At 48.8% G+C, this 19,733-nt stretch overlaps 4 protein-coding genes across 4 annotated transcripts; 2 read left to right on the top strand and 2 right to left on the bottom strand.

Moving 5' to 3' along the window:
* Window positions 1–1,057: 1,057 nt before the first annotated feature.
* Window positions 1,058–8,948, top strand: BDV37DRAFT_277748 (putative cell morphogenesis protein (PAG1); the record flags this gene model as incomplete). The annotated part of the gene is made up of 4 exons (XM_032085853.1): window positions 1,058–1,753; window positions 1,813–2,043; window positions 2,105–5,416; window positions 5,469–8,948. 4 exons carry the CDS (start codon window positions 1,058–1,060, stop codon window positions 8,946–8,948), a joined length of 7,719 nt encoding a protein of 2,572 aa, XP_031947428.1.
* Window positions 8,949–9,180: 232 nt separating this feature from the next.
* Window positions 9,181–11,200, bottom strand: BDV37DRAFT_4116 (6-phosphogluconate dehydrogenase). Its single transcript, XM_032090595.1, has 3 exons — window positions 10,828–11,200; window positions 10,408–10,598; window positions 9,181–10,154 (listed from the first exon to the last, which is right to left on the bottom strand). Exons 1-3 carry the CDS (start codon window positions 10,982–10,984, stop codon window positions 9,414–9,416), a joined length of 1,089 nt encoding a protein of 362 aa, XP_031947427.1. The 5' UTR covers window positions 10,985–11,200; the 3' UTR covers window positions 9,181–9,413.
* Window positions 11,201–12,844: 1,644 nt separating this feature from the next.
* Window positions 12,845–14,519, top strand: BDV37DRAFT_277746 (putative RNA binding protein MSSP-2; the record flags this gene model as incomplete). The annotated part of the gene is made up of 6 exons (XM_032085852.1): window positions 12,845–13,350; window positions 13,400–13,490; window positions 13,546–13,635; window positions 13,689–13,783; window positions 13,837–14,154; window positions 14,207–14,519. The coding sequence occupies 6 exons, from the start codon at window positions 12,845–12,847 to the stop codon at window positions 14,517–14,519; spliced, it is 1,413 nt and encodes a 470-aa protein (XP_031947426.1).
* Window positions 14,520–14,970: 451 nt separating this feature from the next.
* On the bottom strand, window positions 14,971–16,322 carry BDV37DRAFT_4078 (FAD synthase). The gene has a single exon (XM_032090590.1). It carries the CDS (start codon window positions 16,068–16,070, stop codon window positions 15,153–15,155), a length of 918 nt encoding a protein of 305 aa, XP_031947425.1. The 5' UTR covers window positions 16,071–16,322; the 3' UTR covers window positions 14,971–15,152.
* Between the last annotated feature and the right edge of the window lie 3,411 nt (window positions 16,323–19,733).

Below are 19,733 nucleotides of genomic sequence, written 5' to 3'. Positions count from 1 at the left end.
GTAGAGTCTCAATCAGATAATATTGGTACTTGTTCACTGTATACATCATTGAACGTTAAGCCATTTGCCACAACTCCAAGAAATCACTATCTCGAATAGCTCGACTACTTGGCAGCGTTTTAAGTCTCATTAAGCCCACTAGTTCATGTCCGGTATTCAGTGGGTTCCTTGTCACCTAGGGAAGTGCATGATTGAGAGATATTAAGTAGTACGTACTCTATCAGATCTTTCTCGAACCCCACAAGGGTTAATTGCGGAACACTCTATATTGAAGATACACCGCCAACCCTTGTATTTTCTTGGTTCTCTGCGGGGAAATCTGGACTGTATTGGAATGCATAAGTAGGTTGTCATGGACCTGATGGTAAGACTAGAAATATACGTAGAAGAAATATATATTTATTTACATATGTCATGGCAAGAGCTTACCTTAGTAACAGATCCGCCCGTTTCCGAAGGAAATTGCGGTACGCGAAGCACTTTTATGTGCAAATAAGGCTGCAGATAGGCTATATCAGCTTTAAACCTATCTTTTTGTTTATAATTATTTTTTTAAATAATATAGCTTTTGAAACCTAATCTACAAGTTACTGTGGACGAGTACCATGGGTTTTTATTTTTCCCCCCCTTCCCACTCGTGGTGCCCATAGAAGACCCGTGCTTTCGGTCGCGAACGAACGACTGCCCATTAGGACAAAGCTCACCAGTCAGACATCATCCTTGGACACCACCACCATCTCACTTTATTCTCCGCCATCTTCGGGCTGCTGAGCAACAATGTGCTGCTCTGCATTGCCCTTGGATTCTTTCGCTCCAGTAGATGTGAGCCTCAGTAAGCAATGAATCCAGGCTGAATAAAAAGACGCAGTACAACAGTATGTGTCCCTGATGACTCTCCAACGGTTTGAATACCAGCCTTTCTTCAGGGAATTCCTGCATCAATATTTATCCTATAAATTTTATGATACTTTGACGATCGATCAACTAATCTGAATTCTATGCATGTCTAGTGGCTTCACACCCATCGATCAAAGCAGGCCCCGTCCAGCCAACAACAATGCCCCTCATCCCTGACGAGTCAGGTCTTGCGTCGCACCATACCTTCGCATCTCCACCGGAACGGTTAGTGACTAGAAGTACTCCATCTTCCACCGTTCACAGTCGAGAAACGTCCGCCGTTAGAGGAAGACCAACCGACCCCTCCACGCTCACCCCTTCCACCCTCCAACCTCAAAATACTCGCCGCGGCCACTCTCACTCCAAAAGCCCCGAGACTGCTTCCGGACGCCCCGGCGCTGGCTATGATGCTACTCTGGAGAGGCGTCCTTCTAACTCATACGGACATCATCGCCAGACTTCGATTGTTCATGGGATCCAGCACTCTCGTAACCCCAGCTTTGCCGCCTCCTCCACCTCCAATAGTCCTCTGAGCCCAGAGATGATCGCGTCTCTCGGGCGTGGCGTTAGCGTTGAGCAAGATAATTCCCCGCTGGGCCGACTGGAGCAGCTGGATATGCATACATTTCATCAGAACCAGGGGACCAACGGGACGGCTCATACTCCGCAGGGCATGTTGAGCACCATCGAAGATCGGGATACAGATGAAGCCGCCGAGGGCGGACCGGCGAACCCAGCACATAGAAGGATGAACTCCAGTGGGAAACCACGCTCTCATAGTCGGTCACATTCAAAGAATCATCATACAGAATCAAAGACCGTGGGGGAATATGCCTTACACCATCTTTTCAACTCTGTAAGCGCATTTCGACCCAGCTCAAGTATACCTGTAATAGCAGCTGACTGTGGGATAAGTTTGTTGGCCAGGCGGACAACAAGATAAACCAAGCCATTATGAAACTAGGCGAGTCTGATGTGCCTGTGGAAATGGTGTGCGGACCGGGAGCAGACCCTAGCTTTGATCAGTTGATCTCCGCCCTTGGCCATATCGCACGGCAAAAGCCGAAACCTTTGATTGATACAATCATGTTCTGGCGTAAAGCCAAAGGCGATGCTGCGATCATGGCCAAACAAGTACCTAATCAAGTATGGTTGAAACTTCCCTGCGAGTAGATGTCCGCTAGCTAATCATCCCTAATCTTGCCAGTCAAAGGAGAACGGCTTACTTATACGGCGGAATACAGAACCCCCCCAAGTGGCTGCTGAAACGGCTGCTCAGCCAGATCACCCCTCTCCTAACCCAATCTTTCCCAGGAGTGACGATGTCATTTTGGCTGAGCGTCGTGCAACTGTATCGGTATATCTCGTTTGCCGAGTCTTGATTGAGATTTTCAACCAGAGTAGTCTTGCTTCTATCACAGTCGACATGGCTGAGCGCTTGGAAGAAATTGTGTTTGGCCAACTCAAGACGGTTGATCCGGACCAGGTCGCAGCCTCCCCACTTCGCATAGCTAATTGGAGGATATACTCACAACTGCTCGGAATTATGAGTGAAACAAACTTCACAAGTGTCACGACCCGCTTTACAACGGAATTGGAACGGTACCAAAAGGAAGAGACACTTCGGGGACCTTCAAAGGACGGCGATGCCAGAGCTGAGCTTTTGATATTAGGGATGAGACATCTCCGGATCGGGACCCATCCAGACGCATGGCCTAAGTCGTGCGACTTCATGCGGTCATTGGCACGGTTGTTTGTTAATGCGCATGGGCAGCGGGTCAAGCAGGCTTACTGCTATATCTTTGAGAAGCTGCTTCTCCCGGTTGCGGCGAATCCCAACTGCGATTTATCTCTGCCTCGGTGGAAGGACTTCTTGGATTTAGTTCAATCGCGCCTGTCACAAATGCTGACCAAACCTCGCCACTGGGCTGCTTCTTTCCCTCTCCACGTTTTACTCTTGTGTGTTTCATCTAAAGAGAACTTTTCTTCCCAGTGGTTGTCCGTCATTTTAGGGCTGCCACCAAGGCTAAAGGATCGTCCTACCAGGGGACCAGCTCTCCATGCCATGTGCCGCTTGCTTTGGACGTACTTTTTCCGCTACTCAGAGTCTCCGACGGCTACTCTCCGAAAGGTTGATGAAATAGCTAAAATTGCGCTACCCGTGGGCAAGAGAACATACTTGAGCACTGAGCAGGCGGTCACGGAGCCTTTGATTCAACTGGTGCGGATGATTGGATTCAAACATCCGGAGGTTTGTTTTCGTAACATCATCTTCCCTATGATAAATTCGGACCTTTTCCTATCCGGCAAAGAATTGAAGATCGAGCAGATGGAGCCAGAGAAGATGGTCATCGGCATTAGATCGTTCCTTGCTATAGTTACCGACCTTGAGAATTGTGACCAACTATGCCCTCCGTTTCCAACTGGGTCGATACCGAACCCTTTCACTGACATATCAGCATCGACTAATCTGCTACGGCCCCAATTCCTTGCGGACCCGCGGTTGCCAACTGCTTTCGAAAGCCGAGACGATGCACGGCCACGTCCCGTCAACACTTCCAGGCTGAGTGACAACGTTAGGACTTACTATATCCGCTTCTGCGAGATATTGGGTAAAATCACCCTTCTCTGTGACAACACATTCGGTGGCCAGGCCGCCTTGGATGAGAAGTTTGGAGGTGCGACTCCGAAGACCCCGATCTCAGAGGCATTCGGCTTTGGGAGACGCGATGATCATATAAACGCATTGGATCAAAGGCAAGGCTTTTACGATTTGCTTCATGTTGCCGTTCAGGCACTACCCAGGTGCTTGTCAGATCATATACCGTTTAACTCGTTGATCAATTTGCTCTGTACTGGCACCGCGCACGTGCAATCCAATATAGCCTTTTCATCCGCAGAGTCTTTGAAGGCGATTGCCAGACAATGCCACGCGCAGCAGGTAACTATAGGCTTTGCTCGATTCATTTTTAACTTTGATGCAAGGTACTCAACAATGTCAGATGAAGGCATGCTTGGTCCGGGTCATATAGAGTCTACGTTGAGGCTGTATGTTGAGTTGTTGGAGATTTGGATAGAGGAGATCAAGCACAAGAGTAAGGGAGCCGTCGCGGCTGATTCGGGTGATAAGTCTGGCTCTGGTAGCCGCGCCTTGCAGCTTGACCTCTCTAGCGTCCTGGCTCATGTTGAAGAGATTGAATCCCATGGCCTATTCTTTCTGTGCTCGCAGTCTAGAAGGGTGCGAGCTTTCGCCATAACCGTGCTGCGGCTTATCACGGAGTTTGATAGGGCGCTTGGTAAGGAGAACACACGAATAATCAAGATTCTCGAGGCCGACTCTCACCAGATCTTGAATGTAAGTGATGAGCAGCTCACCGTTGCCGAGAGAAGCCGCATTCAGAAAGGAAAGCGGAGGAGTGCATCACAAAACACGCTTATCGAACTGTGCAGCAGTGAAGTGTCATACGATTCGACATTGTGGTCAAAGGTGTTTCCGAATATTATCCGGATCAGTTTTGAGACTTGTCCGTTTGCTGTTACTCTCGGGCGGGAGATTGTCTGCGCAAGACTTGTTCAGATGCACAAAACGATAACGGGATTTGCTGAAAATCCCCAACATCCTCCATATGGCCCCTTGGATGCCACACAGGCCCGCCCCCATGGAAGGTTCCATATGACTGCTGAGATTCTGATCGAACAGTGGAAGCTTTACTTGGTCATGGCCTGCACGACTGTCAACAGTGTAGGCGCCCAGTCTCAGAGCCAGCTAGCCAATGCCCAACATGCGCGGAAATCTTCTAAAGGTTCCCAGCAATCAAATGACAAGATCAGTTCCGCCAGGAGCCTCTTTGCATTTGTAATTCCGTTGCTGTCAGCTGAGAGGGCCTCCATCCGCAATGCAATTGTTGTCGCTTTGGGTTCCATAAATACTAATCTTTATCGTACCTTGCTTGAGTCACTCCAGTACGCCGTCACAACCTGCAACGAGGAGGCTAAGATTCGCATTGGCACGCACCACCGATCTCCGAGCAGCCCAAGACGCAATCGAAGAACAGATAGGCTGCGGACGGAAGTCACCCATGTTTACAAGCTTACATCGCACTTTCTGCAGGAGCCAGAAGTGTATAATGACGACTGGATCGTCAACAATCTCGTTACATACGCGAAAGATCTACGGATATTTTTGAGCGATGCTGAAGTTCAGAATGATTGGGAATTCCAGCGGCTACGATTTCACTACTGCGGGCTAATGGAAGAGCTTTTTGAGGGAATCCATCGCACAAAGGATTCTTCACGTTGGATACCATTCGAATCCAGAAAGTCCGCGTTCTCTCTCATGGAAGATTGGTGTGGATACTCTCCAAACCAGGCCCAGATCTCTCAGAGAGAGGAAAATATGCGAAAACTTGCCATTGCAAACCAGCGCGAAACCGGCGACCTACGTAACACTGCAGCAGCAATGGAGATAGAAAAGAAGAATTTACGTGCAGCGGCGCTTAGCGCAATGGCATCTTTGTGTGTAAGTACCTGCTTCACCCCCCATGATTGATGTCGTCAGCTAATTCTTGAAGGCGGGACCTATCAGCATTACTACAGAAAGTGGCTCAGTGCTTCAATTCGATGTGGGGCGAATGCTATCGTGGATCGATATTATCTTTAGCACTATCAGTGATAAGTGGCATGCGATTGGCAGACGAGCACTTAAGAATCTGATCGTTCACAATAAAGAACATGCTTACCTGCTGGAACGGTCGATAGAGATGTGCTATGTCACAGAACGGCCCAAGGCTCTAGAGAGTTACTTTGAAGTGGTTTCTGAGGTACTCATCGAGCACACGGACTACCCGCTTGGCTTCTGGAGGATCTTGGGAGCAGTCCTCGTCACCCTCGGTAATCAGAAACGGGAAATCAGAATGAAGTCTGCCAAACTTCTTCGCATCCTAGAGGAACGCCAACAGAAGAGCTCTAGACTGCAAGACTTCGACATCAGCATTTCTGACAAAACCACCGCAGTATACAAACTAGCACAGTTTGAAACGTCTAAGCGTTTAGCAAAACAACACTCTGACCTTGCTTTTACTCTCTTTTCAGAATTCTCCTTACACTTCAGGAACTTGCGGCCCGATAGTCAACGAAACATGGTTGCTGCTATTTTGCCATGGGTACAGACAATCGAGCTTCAAGTCGATCCCAACGGCGGGCCCACGGCCAGGTCGTATATGCTTTTAGCTAACCTTTTCGAGATCACTATTCGGGGCAGCACTATACTTCCAAATGAAGTCCAAGCTCTTTGGCAAGCACTGACAACAGGTCCACACGGCGGGAACGTGCAGCTGGTCCTTGACTTTGTTATTAGTCTTTGCTTGGAGCGTAAAGAACAGAACTTTGTGGAGTATGCTAAGCAAGTTGTTGTTTTCCTTGCAGGAACTCCTGCTGGTTCAAAGGTTATCGAGTTTTTCTTGCTGCAAGTTGTTCCCAAGAATATGGTACAGGAGAGAAAAGATATAACCCCGCCTCCGCCGGATATCAAGGGCTTGCCTTATGTCGCAGACCTGGCAACTGTACTCCCGGTAGGGAACAAACAGGCAGGGCTTTCTCTTGGCCAAGTCGCTCTTATCTTTCTCGTGGACTTGATGGTTGCTCCCGTTACCCTTCCCCTGGAAGATGTAGTCAAGCTACTTCACGTTGTCCTGATTCTCTGGGATCACTACACACTCACCGTACAAGAACAGGCTAGAGAAATGTTGGTTCACCTGATTCATGAACTAATTGCTGCCAAGCTTGAAGACGACGCCTCAGCTGGAACTAGGCAGTCTATCGAAGATTTTGTAGAGTCTATCCGCAAAAGCGACCCAAAGGTGGTCTGGGAATACGAAGACCTCAATGACAAGGATGAAGAGGATACCGGCAGCCGTGTTCCTCCGTCAATGGGAAGTGTGACTCGGCAGGTTGTTGATTTCTTCAGTTTGGCATATGAAGGTATAAATGATCTTTGGGCCAAAGAGGCTCTGAATTGGGCGACTTCTTGCCCCGTACGACATCTTGCCTGTCGATCATTCCAGGTATTTCGCTGCATATCCATGTCGTTGGATTCTAGGATGCTTGCAGATATGCTAGCTCGACTGTCAAATACTATTGCGGATGAGGAAGCAGACTACCGGACATTTTCGATGGAGATCCTCACAACGCTCAAGATTATAATTAGTTCCTTGGCCCCAACGGATCTTCTGCGCTATCCACAATTGTTTTGGACCACATGTGCATGTCTAAACACAATCCATGAGACAGAGTTTATTGAGAGTATTGGTATGTTGGAAAAGTTCATGGAGCGCGTCGATCTGAGTGACCCAATGGTTGTCACAGAGCTTATCAAAGGCCAGCCCCCTAAATGGGAGGGTGGATTTGATGGTCTTCAGAATCTAGTCTATAAAGGCTTGAAATCATGCGAATCGCTTAACTTGACACTGGATGTTCTGCACCGTTTGAGTGGTTTTCCAAACAACGAACTCATGGGTGATGGTAACCGTCTTCTCTTCACAATTTTAGCAAACATGGCCCACTTTCTACATCAATTTGATCCTGCTGTCGATGATCCGAAGACACTTGCTCGTGCCACGTTGTTAGCTCGTGTTGCTGAGAGTGAGAGATGCCCCCGCCTTGCAGCGTCTCTCCTCGGGTTTGCAAATGGACAGTATAAGGCCGAGAACGATTTCTTGAGCCACATTATCACGGAAATTCGCTCGTACTATTTCCCTCGACAAGATGTCCAGAGTCTTATCTTTCTCATGGGCTTGTTGACCAACACGACTGATTGGTTCCGGGTCAAAACCATGAAGATACTTTGCGTGCTCATTCCCGAAATCGACATGCGACGGGGAGAGGTGACATGCCATGGCCCTGACTTGATCTCGCCCCTTTTGCGTCTTTTGCAAACCGATCTTTGCCCTCAGGCTCTGCAGGTGATGGATCATATTATGACTGTCTCAGGAAACCCTATGGAGCGTCATCATCTTCGGATGAGTATGGCATCGTCGTCTTCATCTCGGGCTATCCGCAAAGAATACGAGCGTATTCAAAGTCTGTATGGTATACCAGAGCCCAGCGGATGGTCCATCCCAATGCCTGCTACCCAGTCGAGTATCACCCGCCATAACGTCCACGCTGTCTTCTACACCTGTGCTGAGGTCGATCGCATAGAAGTGCAAGAGACCGCTCCATCCGAAGTAGAGTTCCATGCGGACGAATACAACGATTCCTTCTTCCCTATGCGGGCTGATACGATGAAGTCTATTGACACGCAGGCGGATGGCAATATTGGAGATATTGTACAGAAACTGGACAGCCTAGACGACTTTTTTGAGGAGACCGAGACAAGTAACCCGACAATTGACTCTATTCCAGACTCGGCATTGCGTGGCTTTACAGGGGCCTACGTTGACACTAGCGCCAGTCTCTATGATCAACAAACAGCCCCAATTTTACGGAAGTCTCTCGCCCGAACAGCTTCCTCGTCGTCCTTCCACAACGGCCTCGCTGAATCTCGACCCCCAAATTTCCGGTTCGATGGCCCTGGGGTACATTCACCAGTGGTACTGACACCTCAGGCGTCGAGTCAAACGTTACGCCCAGTCTCGCACGCTCGTTCTGTCACGTCTCCTGTCAATCAGTTATTTTCCCCGACGTCATCCAGTGTCCAATTTGCCAGTCCACCTATTGGCTTCAACGAATCTGCGTTCCTCTCCGATGATGAGGTGGAAGAAGGAATGTATGATCTCGATGAGCGTATCATAGCTAATAGACTGGCACCTCATCAACTCAACCAAACACGTAGCGCAACTGATGGGTCCTCGTCACTTGAGTCCATGATCCGCAGTGGTATGAGACGGCTTACTGGCGGCGCCGCGAATAACCGAGATAAAGAGCGACAGCGCGATCTTGTCCGAGCTCAACACCGGGCTATGGCTCAGACTGCAAGTTCACCCCGTGTGCCGAAAGTGCCGCCAGAGTATCTCACGGGTCCAGTCAGCAACCCGGCATCACCGGGTCAATAAGCATCCGATTCATCTTTGCAATGCATTTTCGCCTACGGAGCATACTTGGTTTGTATAAGCATCCTATTTTCTTGTCAGCCACACGTTACTTTTTCCTTCAATCTGATAATCCGTGCAATGTGGGGGCGTTTCTGCACAATTTTGATTTCGGAGATTACATATACTACATACCCGCTTGTCATTGATTTTTCTCTCTGGGATGTTTTATACAGGCCAGTAGTTATTCCTTGCGGTAGAAGTTAGACTTATGTATATTATCTGGGTCAAACCCGAAAGGAATACACCTATAATCTCGTTATATTTGTCCAATTGCCCGCAAATGCAATTCTAGCTCTGCCGCATATATCATCGCATATAAAGTGAGGGAAAAAAAGAACAGAAGACGATGTAGGGTTCTCAAAACAGTGCAGCGCTAAAAGAAAATCAACCAGGAAATAATGATACCAATCCGAGCATAATTTGCTACTATTGAGTGGCCGACTGCTCTTGTAGCCATTTGTAAACCACCGAGAAGTCCTTACCTCGATGCTCATCTTCCACCGCTTTATACACCCTCCGGGCCTTATCGGCCAAGGCGAGAGGAGTACCGGACTCCTCCGCAGCGGAAATCGCCAGTCGAAGATCTTTATTCATTAAACTGATGCCAAACCCGCCGGCATATTCGCGCGACGCTGGCGCGGTCTCGACCACGCCCGGAACAGGGTTATTGATTTCCATCGGCCAGCAGCGACCAGTCGACGTATTGATCATATCGGCCAGAACCTTGGGGTCGAGCCCGCAACGGATTCCCAGATTCATAACTTCGGCGGTAGCAATGTTGTTGATGGCCAGGAGATAGTTGTTGGCTAATTTGGCAGAAACGCCTGTTCCTGAACTACCCATGTGCCATGCCTTCTTGCCCATGAGCATCAAAACGGACTGAACGCGATCAATGAGCTCTCCAGTCTGCGACGAAGCCCCGAACATAAAGGATAGCGTGCCGGCGCGGGCCCCCACCACTCCGCCTGACATCGGGGCGTCGACGAATCGCCCTTGGCGTGTTGTATGGATAGCATTGGCAATTTCTTTGGACGAAGCTGGGTCGATTGTGGAGGTGTCGATGAACAAACGCTCCTTTTCTAGGGCCGGGAGGTCGCCATCGCGGAGCATACAATAGAAGACGTCCTTGACGTGTTCGGGTTCCGGAAGGCTGGTGACTATCACAGTCTGGAGATGGTAGTTTAGTATGTGACTTCATTTTCTTAACCCCACGAGAAACTAATCAAATAATGCCAATCCCTTTCTTTTCTTCTTTTTTAGTCCCTTTTGCCAATGCAAGTACTCGAGTCCATGAGTGTGTATATATAGCACTTTCCAGTCCATAATGGAGACTCCTTTTAACCAAGGTTTGTGCGGATCCTTGTGGCATGAATTGTTCCCGTGGGGGTGGGGGGATAATAAAACGCAACGCGTAACTTACCGATTGTTCCGCCACTTCTCGTGCGTTTTGAGCGATAAGCACCTTGGAGGTGTCTTCCTTAGCTCCACTGTTCCGGACAGCTTCTTGGTTCTCTTCGACGAATCTTTTGGCGGTGTTTTCGTTTACGTCGCGGATAATTAGTGTGTCGGATGCGGGGATCTTAGCGCGCAAGTTCTTGGCCATGGCGTAGCCTGTGGAGACAATGATGTTTAGTTCCCGGTAGTGCATGCGGTTAGAAAAGGTAAAAGGCGCGAAGTAGAACGAGATGGTTTATTCAATGGGTTCGGGTGTAAGGAGATAAGGAGTGCTAAGTAAACATCGGAGCTGTGGCCCAGTGCCTCCCAGTATACAGGTCGATCATTCTAGGTGGTCGGGGAAAACATAGGTATTATAGTTGAACCAGACAAAATATTAACATACCCATTTGGCCTAACCCGACAAACCCCCATGTAGCATCACGTCGTAATGAACTGGAGAACGCTCTAGTAGCTGTGAAAGCTGACGGCGACAAACGTAGAGCAGGAGAAGTGGCAGACACCCTCCGCAGAGGAAGGGATAGCGCACGCGACATGCTCATCTTGACAACTCAAGGCTGTGTACTGGACAGAGCACCAGGTGACTGGTAAATTAAGTATGGGTGTTTCCGTCGGGCGTGCTGATGATGAGAGAAAGAAATGGGGGAACAGCTATAATTATATTTGGCTTCCGGTGCAACCCATGTCCTTCAAAGCTGGGTAATAAAGTTCAAACGCTGGCTTCAGCTGCAACGGTAGGTCAGAATCGTGAGGGTGGATGGATTCGACGGGAATAAGGAAACGAGGTATTTTTGTCCGTTGCTACCCGAGCTATCCACCCACCAGGGGAGCATCGGAACCTCTCAGGCACAAGATTTGGTAACTCCAAGTGGTCTGACTTGCTCTCGACGCTCCAGCTTCTCCGCTCTCTCCGTTCGTCTCCATGCGGGGAAGTCCTCTTCGGGAATGGCTGCGGAGCTCCGAGAGCCGATATCCTCACGTGAAAGACAGTCCTAACGCCCTTGAGTTTAGCGGGCAAGCGCCGGATCTGTAAGGGAGACTAATATTAGTCCCTGTTGAGGCTGCATATAGTTTATACACCGAAGTTGATGTATACTGACGCCAACGTGCAGGATAGACGTACCTTCCCTCCCATGGATTTCTTTTCCTAACCTTCTATTTCATCACTCATTTTACCCTTCGCTTTTTTCTCGGGTTTCATCCTATTTTGTTATAGTCGGCTTTTCCTGAAGTTTGTACGAGTTGGGAATCTAACTTTTTCATGATGATTATTCACGTCTTCAGACAAACATGACTCGAATTAGCTCGTTTCCCCGATATTCTCTAGTATTCATACATAAATAGAATAAACTACAAAAAGAATGCGTACATCGTCTTCGCGTAATGATCCATATATTAGAGTGTGATTTCGCATGATTCGCTGGTATCGCGAAAAGGTTCGACGCATATCCGAACTAGTCGATGGTTCACCAAACAGTTCGAGGAGCCAGCGAACAGCTCACTTAGATAGGAATTTGTTCGACGGACCGAACTAGATAATCGACTAGCTAGAATGCTGAGTAAATGCATATGCGAAGGAGTTCGCTACTCCCTGAGCTTGCGACTCCTTCGGAGACCTCGCTCGGCCTTATATGAATCCTACTATTACAAGTCCTACTGTTACAAGAAATCAAAAGAGGTTAGGGGGACTCTTCAGTTGAAACCGTGAACATACCCAAAGACTGCCGTGGTGGAAAATGTCACGGGTGACTGTTGACAATGACGCTTACCGTTTATAGTTGTCAGGGCTGTACAACGATACTGTACATATACATAACAAAAACACCAATGATATACAGTCTCCGACTGTATATCACCTGCTCTCTAAGTACATCCATGTGACGCGATAGTACTACTAGTAGTAGCTAGTAAAGATTTAACCAACCGTTGAATTGATTTATAACTTCCAGTATTATCATTGCAACTTGAACCCTGGTAAATAGTATCGGGTATCTGGTAAGTATGTCCAGCCAACTCCAATAGGCTGTCAAGTCACGCTTTCGGGTATCGTTCAAGCTGCGACCTACTTTGGTGTTGACTGTAAGTTCCTTCCCCAACAAGCACGGCGGTGCCTGCCATGTATGGAAGACACCATACTCTTTCCTTATAGCGAGTGAGAACATGAAGGAAATTTCCCGCTCATTGTTCGTTCCTCCTTCGTCTTCTCCATCTCTTCCTTCTCTTCTTCACTCTTACCTTGCTGCTTAACCTGATTCCTGTTCTCCTCGTTCCCTGCGCTGTCGAATGACCCGTTGTTAGTCGTTTATCAAACACGTACAACTATACATCGGAACATCCCCCAAAGAGTCTGTGTGCCGTCAGCTCAGTTCCTGTTGAAGGTTGTCAGGTACTACAACGCTACCATGGCTCCTCAGCACTCGGGTGATGTCTTGACCCCCCTGCTCGGCGCTTTGAACCTTCAGGCGCAGCGTCCAAAATATCCTTTTGTCTTTCTTCCGGATCAGATGCCCCAGATACCGCAGATACCTCAGGTGCCATATATGTACCCAAATGTTCTTCCGTACCCGACCCTTCCTTATCTGGTGAACTGTAATGAGGAGCAGAAGAACGAAAGCCTCAACCTTCCATTTCAGATGATGAAGACTCCTAACGGTTACATTCTTCAAGACTTGGAGAGTCTGACACAGCAGGATCCCCCAATTCCGCGGGCAGTGCCTGCAATGTGGACCAATCCGTCCGATCTTACACTCGCTAAATGCCTCGAGAACCGGGAGGGTATCACCAATGTTTACATCCGGGGCTTCCTGCCGGAGACGACCGATGAGATGCTGTACGCATATGCATCCCGCTTCGGAAAGATTGATCGTTGCAAGGCAATCGTGGATTTAGATACGGGTCTTTGCAAAGGGTATGTGACGTGTCCATTATTCCCACCTCATCACTCACGGAATCGGTAGCTTTGGCTTTGTGCAGTATTACAACTTCGAATCCTGCGAGAATTGCATTCGGGGTTTCTTCTATCTTGGCTATCAAGCCAGCTTTGCTCAGGTAAATCACTACTTGCGATGCTCAATGGACGGCGATCATGGCTAATATGGCTAAGAAATCTCGTAACTCGCGTCTCAAGGATCTGGAAGACAAAACATCCACTAATATATACTGCACCAATATTCCGAACGACTGGACTGAGGCAGTGAGCCGACTGATCTTTTCATCGTTATCGGGCTGACAAGAATTTCTCTTCAGGATCTTCGTCGTCATTTTGAGCCCTACCGTGTCGTGTCCGAGAAGATTAGCCGCGATGAAAAGACGGGCGTGAGTAAAGAAGTTGGATTTGCCCGGTAGGTGTTGCAGCTCATTCTATTATGTTCTTGAACCCTAACATCTTGCCCAGATTCGAGACCCGTGAGATTGCAGAGAAAGTGTTGGCCGAATTCCACAATGCCGTGGCAAAAGATGGCGTCAAGTTACTCCTTCGCTTTGCCGACACTAAAGCTCAGAAGCTGCTCAAACAGCAAAGCAATGAGCGCCGGGCTTATCGAGCCGGGGAGTACAATTACTCAGTTGAGGTAGTCCAAGGCTCAACCCCCTCGCCTTCTTTGCATCGTCTGCAACAGACTGCGTCCCATCTCAGCCCCAGCTCCCAAGTCAGTTATCCCTCGCCCGTGGGGATGGGCCCTACCTGGACTCCTGCGACATCCATTTCCCCTCCGTACGTATCAACAAGTGTATATAAGATATGAACCCGGCTGATGAGAAAACAGGTATGCTGTGGTGAAGAACCAGCCCGGTAATGTACACCTCAACACCTGGTCTGCCGGGAACAGCCCAGCGACACTTGATCATACGCCTGTCTATCGTGGACGGCTTCCTATTAGTCGTGTAGCCTGGATGGATTCAATCTCTGGCGGTTCGTCGAGGACAGTCTCGTCTAGGACTGCTTTGCCCAACTCTCCTTGTGCCGAATCCCATTCTGGGCCAACCAGCCCCCGGAAGGAGAGTATCAAGGCTGAGTCTTTGTCGCCTATTCCGTCCCGCAGGGAGATCGTTGTTAAATCTCCGAGATCCGTTCACTGAGTCACTTATGGATTGCTTCCGGTCTTACCACCACATTCGGCTCCATGACTACATGTCAGCATATGCTATAGGTTACAATGTTTCCAAAAGCACGTTTTCCCATGTTAGTTCTGTCAATTTTGTTTGTTTTGTCACCGCATTGCGGTCGTCTTTTGATTTTGCCAATTGCTACCTGGTCTTGATTTGTTTTGACAACATGCCCGTTCTATGGCGGTCGACAGCATGGCTTTTAAGATCTATATCCTTTACACTTGGCCCGTGCACATGAAGACCATAAAAAAGGAGATCGATGAGTATGGTTGAGAATTGCTATTTGTGGTATCTGACTTAGAGACACATCCCTTTGTTCAACATGATACAGGTTAGGTAAATGTTTAATGGAATTTGTACTCACGACGTTGCAAACAGCAGCCCACAGCGATATATAAAATCTATTCTTCTACCGTATACATAGAGATATAAGAGGAAAAGAGAAAGCCGTGAAAAAGGGCGGTAATAGAAAGTGGGGTCCAATACGCAATGTCATCCAATCTTCTCAGATCGCTCTCTATGCAAACATCGGATGAAACAAGAAATGTCTGCGTGAGCAGTTTGACAGTCCTGGTAACACACCATGCCGGCGGTCAAGGGGACTTAATTGCGCCCCAGCCGCTCCTCCAGGTCTTCAGTCAACTCATATGCTGGTCGGTAGTTTTTAGTGAATTCGTTATCTGCCGCAATGTCGACGCGAAGCTTGGGATTCGGGTGAGTATCCGTCTGGCCACCGAGACTCGTGTATCCCTGGTCGTAGAGAGGGCAGTATTCTAAACCCAGTTGACGGATGAAAGCCCAGATCTCCGCATAGTGCCAATCGATTACTGGGTGAACACGAACAAAATCGGGCCAACCACTATCCGTCCGATCGAAATGAGTCAACTTAGCGCCATGGGGATCCGTCCGGCGAGTGCCGACGAAAATCGCCTTCACACTGGGATGGAGGGATAGGTAGTGCGCAAAACTCGACTTGATCGTCGTCTTCGGCGGCTCCGTCGTGTACTTTATGATATCAAGATGGTAGGCGTTCGACGACCACTGGACGAACTCCTCGACCGTGGGGAAGGGATCCGGCGGTAGAGCATATATCGCCGGAATGGACTTAAGACCGCCGTTTTCGGGCGGTGGATGCGGGTGCAGACTGGCGAGGAAGATCACCAGGAGGACCAGACAGTCTTTTCCGCCGTTATAAGAGAGGGCGAGCTCTGGGAGGCTGTAGCGGGAGAGAGCTGTTGCGGCGACGTCGAGGGAGATACGAGTTTGGCGTTGGACGGCGGCAAGGAGGGAGTCGGGGGGATGTGATTCGGCGAGGAAGCTGTGCACTTTGTGGTGGCATTGGGCGATAATTTCTGAGAGCGAGGAGGATGTTGTTGTTGTTGTTGTTGGCTGTTGTGTGGAGGGTATGGAAGTGCATTGCGCTTGTGGGGAGGGCAGATGGGGCGCCATGTTTTTTAGGTTCGAGGTGCCTCCATTTAATTGAGTTAGGGCCGGGTCTGGTTGAATGGCTGTGTCGGTCATTCTTCTTGTATATGTTCTATTGTTTATGGAGTGGGAGGGACTGATGATATGTGGTGGGGTGATGGTGGGCTGTTGAGTGAGTTGAGGGGCGGCCGGGGAATTTGAACAATTAACAGATGAGGCGGAAGTTGAATTCTAGGAGTCGAATCGAACGAATCGTAACGATGTTAGCCGGTATTTAAAGATGGCAATGGATAAGTCTTTCACTTGCTGGTCCCGGTATAAACTCGGTCAGGGGTCAATTGAGTCGACCCTCGCGTATGTCGTGCGATAAGAATCGAGACCGAGGGTGATGACACTTCTGGAGAATCTTCTGGTCGCCTGGTCGGGCCGAACGAATCGGTTCGCTCGCCCCGCGCCCCGCATGCTGACCGCTTTCTTATCGCATGTGCATTGCCTGATAGCAACGTTTTCTCGAGAATCGCGTTTCCATAATTTTATGCATGAAGATGCCCTTCGACTAGGTTGTGGTTATGTGCGAGTAAGACCCTGTTTGGGATGAAAGGCTATAAGTAAATCGAGGAAAGGACAAAAGAGATTCCAAGTTAGTGAGCACTACGCCGTATTATCTACATGATGGCATTGATCCCCGTACCGCCTGTTCGGGCTTTGTTCGGCGGACTTGGTTCGGCCATTTAACTGAGACTGGTCTGGCCGGGCCCGGAACGATCATAATATCAGTTGGTCGACAGTGCTGAAGAATAAAGCCATATTGACCAGACTGACACTTAGCTAGGAGTTCTTTGAGGACCAGAGAGACCTGGGGGACTGTTATAGTGGTATCAAGATGGTTTATTCGAAAACGGTCATGCGCCTCCATGCATGCTTATATCAATCAATACATGGTGACCGACAACAGAGTAGGTATATATTCGTTTGCCCGAGGTATATTTGCTTCATTTATCTCATGGTACATTGGTCGAAGAGTGTGGATGGCAATGCAATACTATCGGGGTACAATGTGGCTAGACAATCTCAAATCCCTCTTGTAGTACCTTAGTATAGTTAGGCCTAAGAACAGCAGCCACACGCCCAAGGCCGCTGGTGATGAAGAATTTCTTGAGAGAGCAGAGAAGACTATATCGACACCAGCTTGAAGAGCTGGTTGAGGATAGTAATAGCTAACTGGTAGCCCTTCTAAAACGTCTTTGTTTAAGCACATATATCTGGGGGTTAATCCAGCTATCTATATCTTCTTCGGGGGGACAATCCAGGACTCTATTTGAACTTTCCAAGCTCTTTGCAATGCCACTGGCGGCTGAGCTTCTACTCAACAGTACAAGCCAGTGACACTGGAAATAGACTCACCTGACGTTTTCAAATACCGGATTCATACAGTTTAAGCGATATTCAAACAGTTAAAGCAAAATTGCTTTGTTTATCGGAGATATCAGAATATAATACTTCCTTGATTTGACCAACATGATGATGACAACAAGAAGAAGAAGAAAAGTGACTGGACTTCGGATGTTATGAAAAGAATATTCAATTATTCATCAAAGCAGGGTTTGAAGAAGAATAATTTTTGGAAATAAAGGGAAAGGGGTTCTAAAATAATAGTACGAAAATGCCGTGAATTCTCCACTGACCTAGGTTAGTTATTAAGTCCTTGGCCCCGTCAAAAGTTTCCGCTGAGCGGCACAGACCACGCTGAACGATGTATTCAGCCGATGTTTTCAAATGGCCTTGAAGCACGTCTGCATGTCCTTTGGATCGATAAATCGGGGTACGCAATGGATTAACTAAGAAAGAAAGAACCCTAATGTTCCGTCTTTAATGCTATGTGCGGTAGCTCCCTGACTAATGTGGCGATCCTTGACCGCCTGCTGATGTCGCGGCAATTTCCCAGGAACTCAACGCGGAACGGAGCGTCGGTTTTCAGCATATTTTGTTAAGTACAACGCGAAAACCGCCAAATTTGTCGCGAGCAATGTGAACCCCGGGTGACGTGGCTTCTTAATTACTAATGTACTACATACGGGCTCTTGATGCCTTAGGCAGAAGGGCTTGGGTTCCTGCGCGGGGAACAAGCCACCAGAGTGAGACATGTGCAGCCCGTGTAATTGGCATTGCGAGAACTCAAATTTCATCTCCAACCATAATCCAGAAGCATCCTACGTCACCGGAATCCAGATAGTCAATTTGGTCGCAGCGAAGGACTAGTTGGGTGTGTGAATTATATTTATTGTTTCCGTATCTCCGTGAAAGCGACATCATGAGGGCGTCTAGGATAGGAGCCCAGCTCCCTATCGAGCTTATCCTGCTTGCCGCCGAATATCTTGCACCTGTTGACCTGCTGTCTCTGTTATATGCGGCTCCTGGGCTCGCATGCGTCCTAAGTTTTCAGCATACCACGCTTCAGGATGAAGGAGGGAGGACGATCCTACATCTACTCGCGACGGACGGCGAATTGATGAAGCTACTGCTCGGAAACTACAGTATCAGGCCAGACCCGAAGGATAATTGTGGTCGGACGCCGTTATCTTATGCAGCTGGAGGTGGAAATGAAGCAGTGGTCAGGCTATTGCTGGACCAAAATGTTGAGGCAGACTCAAAGGATAATGACGGGTTGACACCATTATCCTATGCAGCTGGAGGTGGACATGAAGCGGTGGTCAGGCTACTGCTGGACCGACAAGATGTTGAGGCAGACTCGAAGGATAACTTGGGTCGGACACCATTGTTATATGCGGCGTGGCGCGGACATGAAGCAGTGGTCAGGTTACTGCTGGACCGACAAGATGTTGAGGCAGACTCGAAGGCTAACTGGGGTCAGACACCATTGTCCTTTGCGGCTGGAGGTGGACATGAAGCGGTGGTCAGGCTATTACTAGACCGACAAGATGTTGAGGCAGACTCGAAGGATAACTCGGGTCGGACACCATTGTTATATGCGGCGTGGCGCGGACATGAAGCAGTGGTCAGGTTACTGCTGGACCAACAAGATGTTCAGGTGGACTCTAAGGCTAACTGGGGTCGGACACCATTATCCTGTGCGACTGAAGGTGGACACGAAGCGGTGGTCAGGCTACTGCTGGGCCGACAAGATGTCCAGGCGGACTCGAAGGATAATTGTTGAGGAGGAAGCGCTTGATGAGTGATGACAGTCTGACAAGCAGTCGAGTCGACATAGCGGAAGATTCGCACACTTGTTAGGAACGACCTCAACCGAATGGTTCGTATTGCATGGAATAGGAAGCATGGAGAACTAAGTGTGGTTGTGCGATGCTGTTAGACCCTGTATGTACTGCGCTGAAGACAACCGAGTGTGATGCCTCTAGCCTCTGTGGATGCGGAGCCTGAGGCGCACGTGAGGCACAGTCGATATCTCCAGGCCGCTGGTCCTCCGCAGGAAGACTAGTGACCCCGTGCAAACAAATCCCTTGGAACCCCTCGCAGACATCCCCTTCAAAATCATCTCATCAGTCTCCTCCAACGCCCGACCCAGATACTCCGGAACACGGTAAAAGACAAAGGCCCAAAAGACGCACCCCAAACCCACCATACACAAACCCAATCTTCGCCTTGAGGTTCGCGGCGTTCGGATTAATTAGGTAGGGCAGCACAGCGCTCCACATGACGGTGTCACTTCAGGCCGTTTCGGAAATCACTGTCGAGGCGACGACGAGTGAGATTGTAAACTGAAAGTTGTATATTTGCGGG

The sequence above is a fragment of the Aspergillus pseudonomiae genome (genome assembly GCF_009193645.1).
Source record: "Aspergillus pseudonomiae strain CBS 119388 unplaced genomic scaffold BDV37scaffold_1, whole genome shotgun sequence".
Taxonomy (NCBI): domain Eukaryota; kingdom Fungi; phylum Ascomycota; class Eurotiomycetes; order Eurotiales; family Aspergillaceae; genus Aspergillus; species Aspergillus pseudonomiae.
Note: the sequence above shows the minus strand (reverse complement) of the source record. Positions and strands in the feature narration are given on the sequence as shown.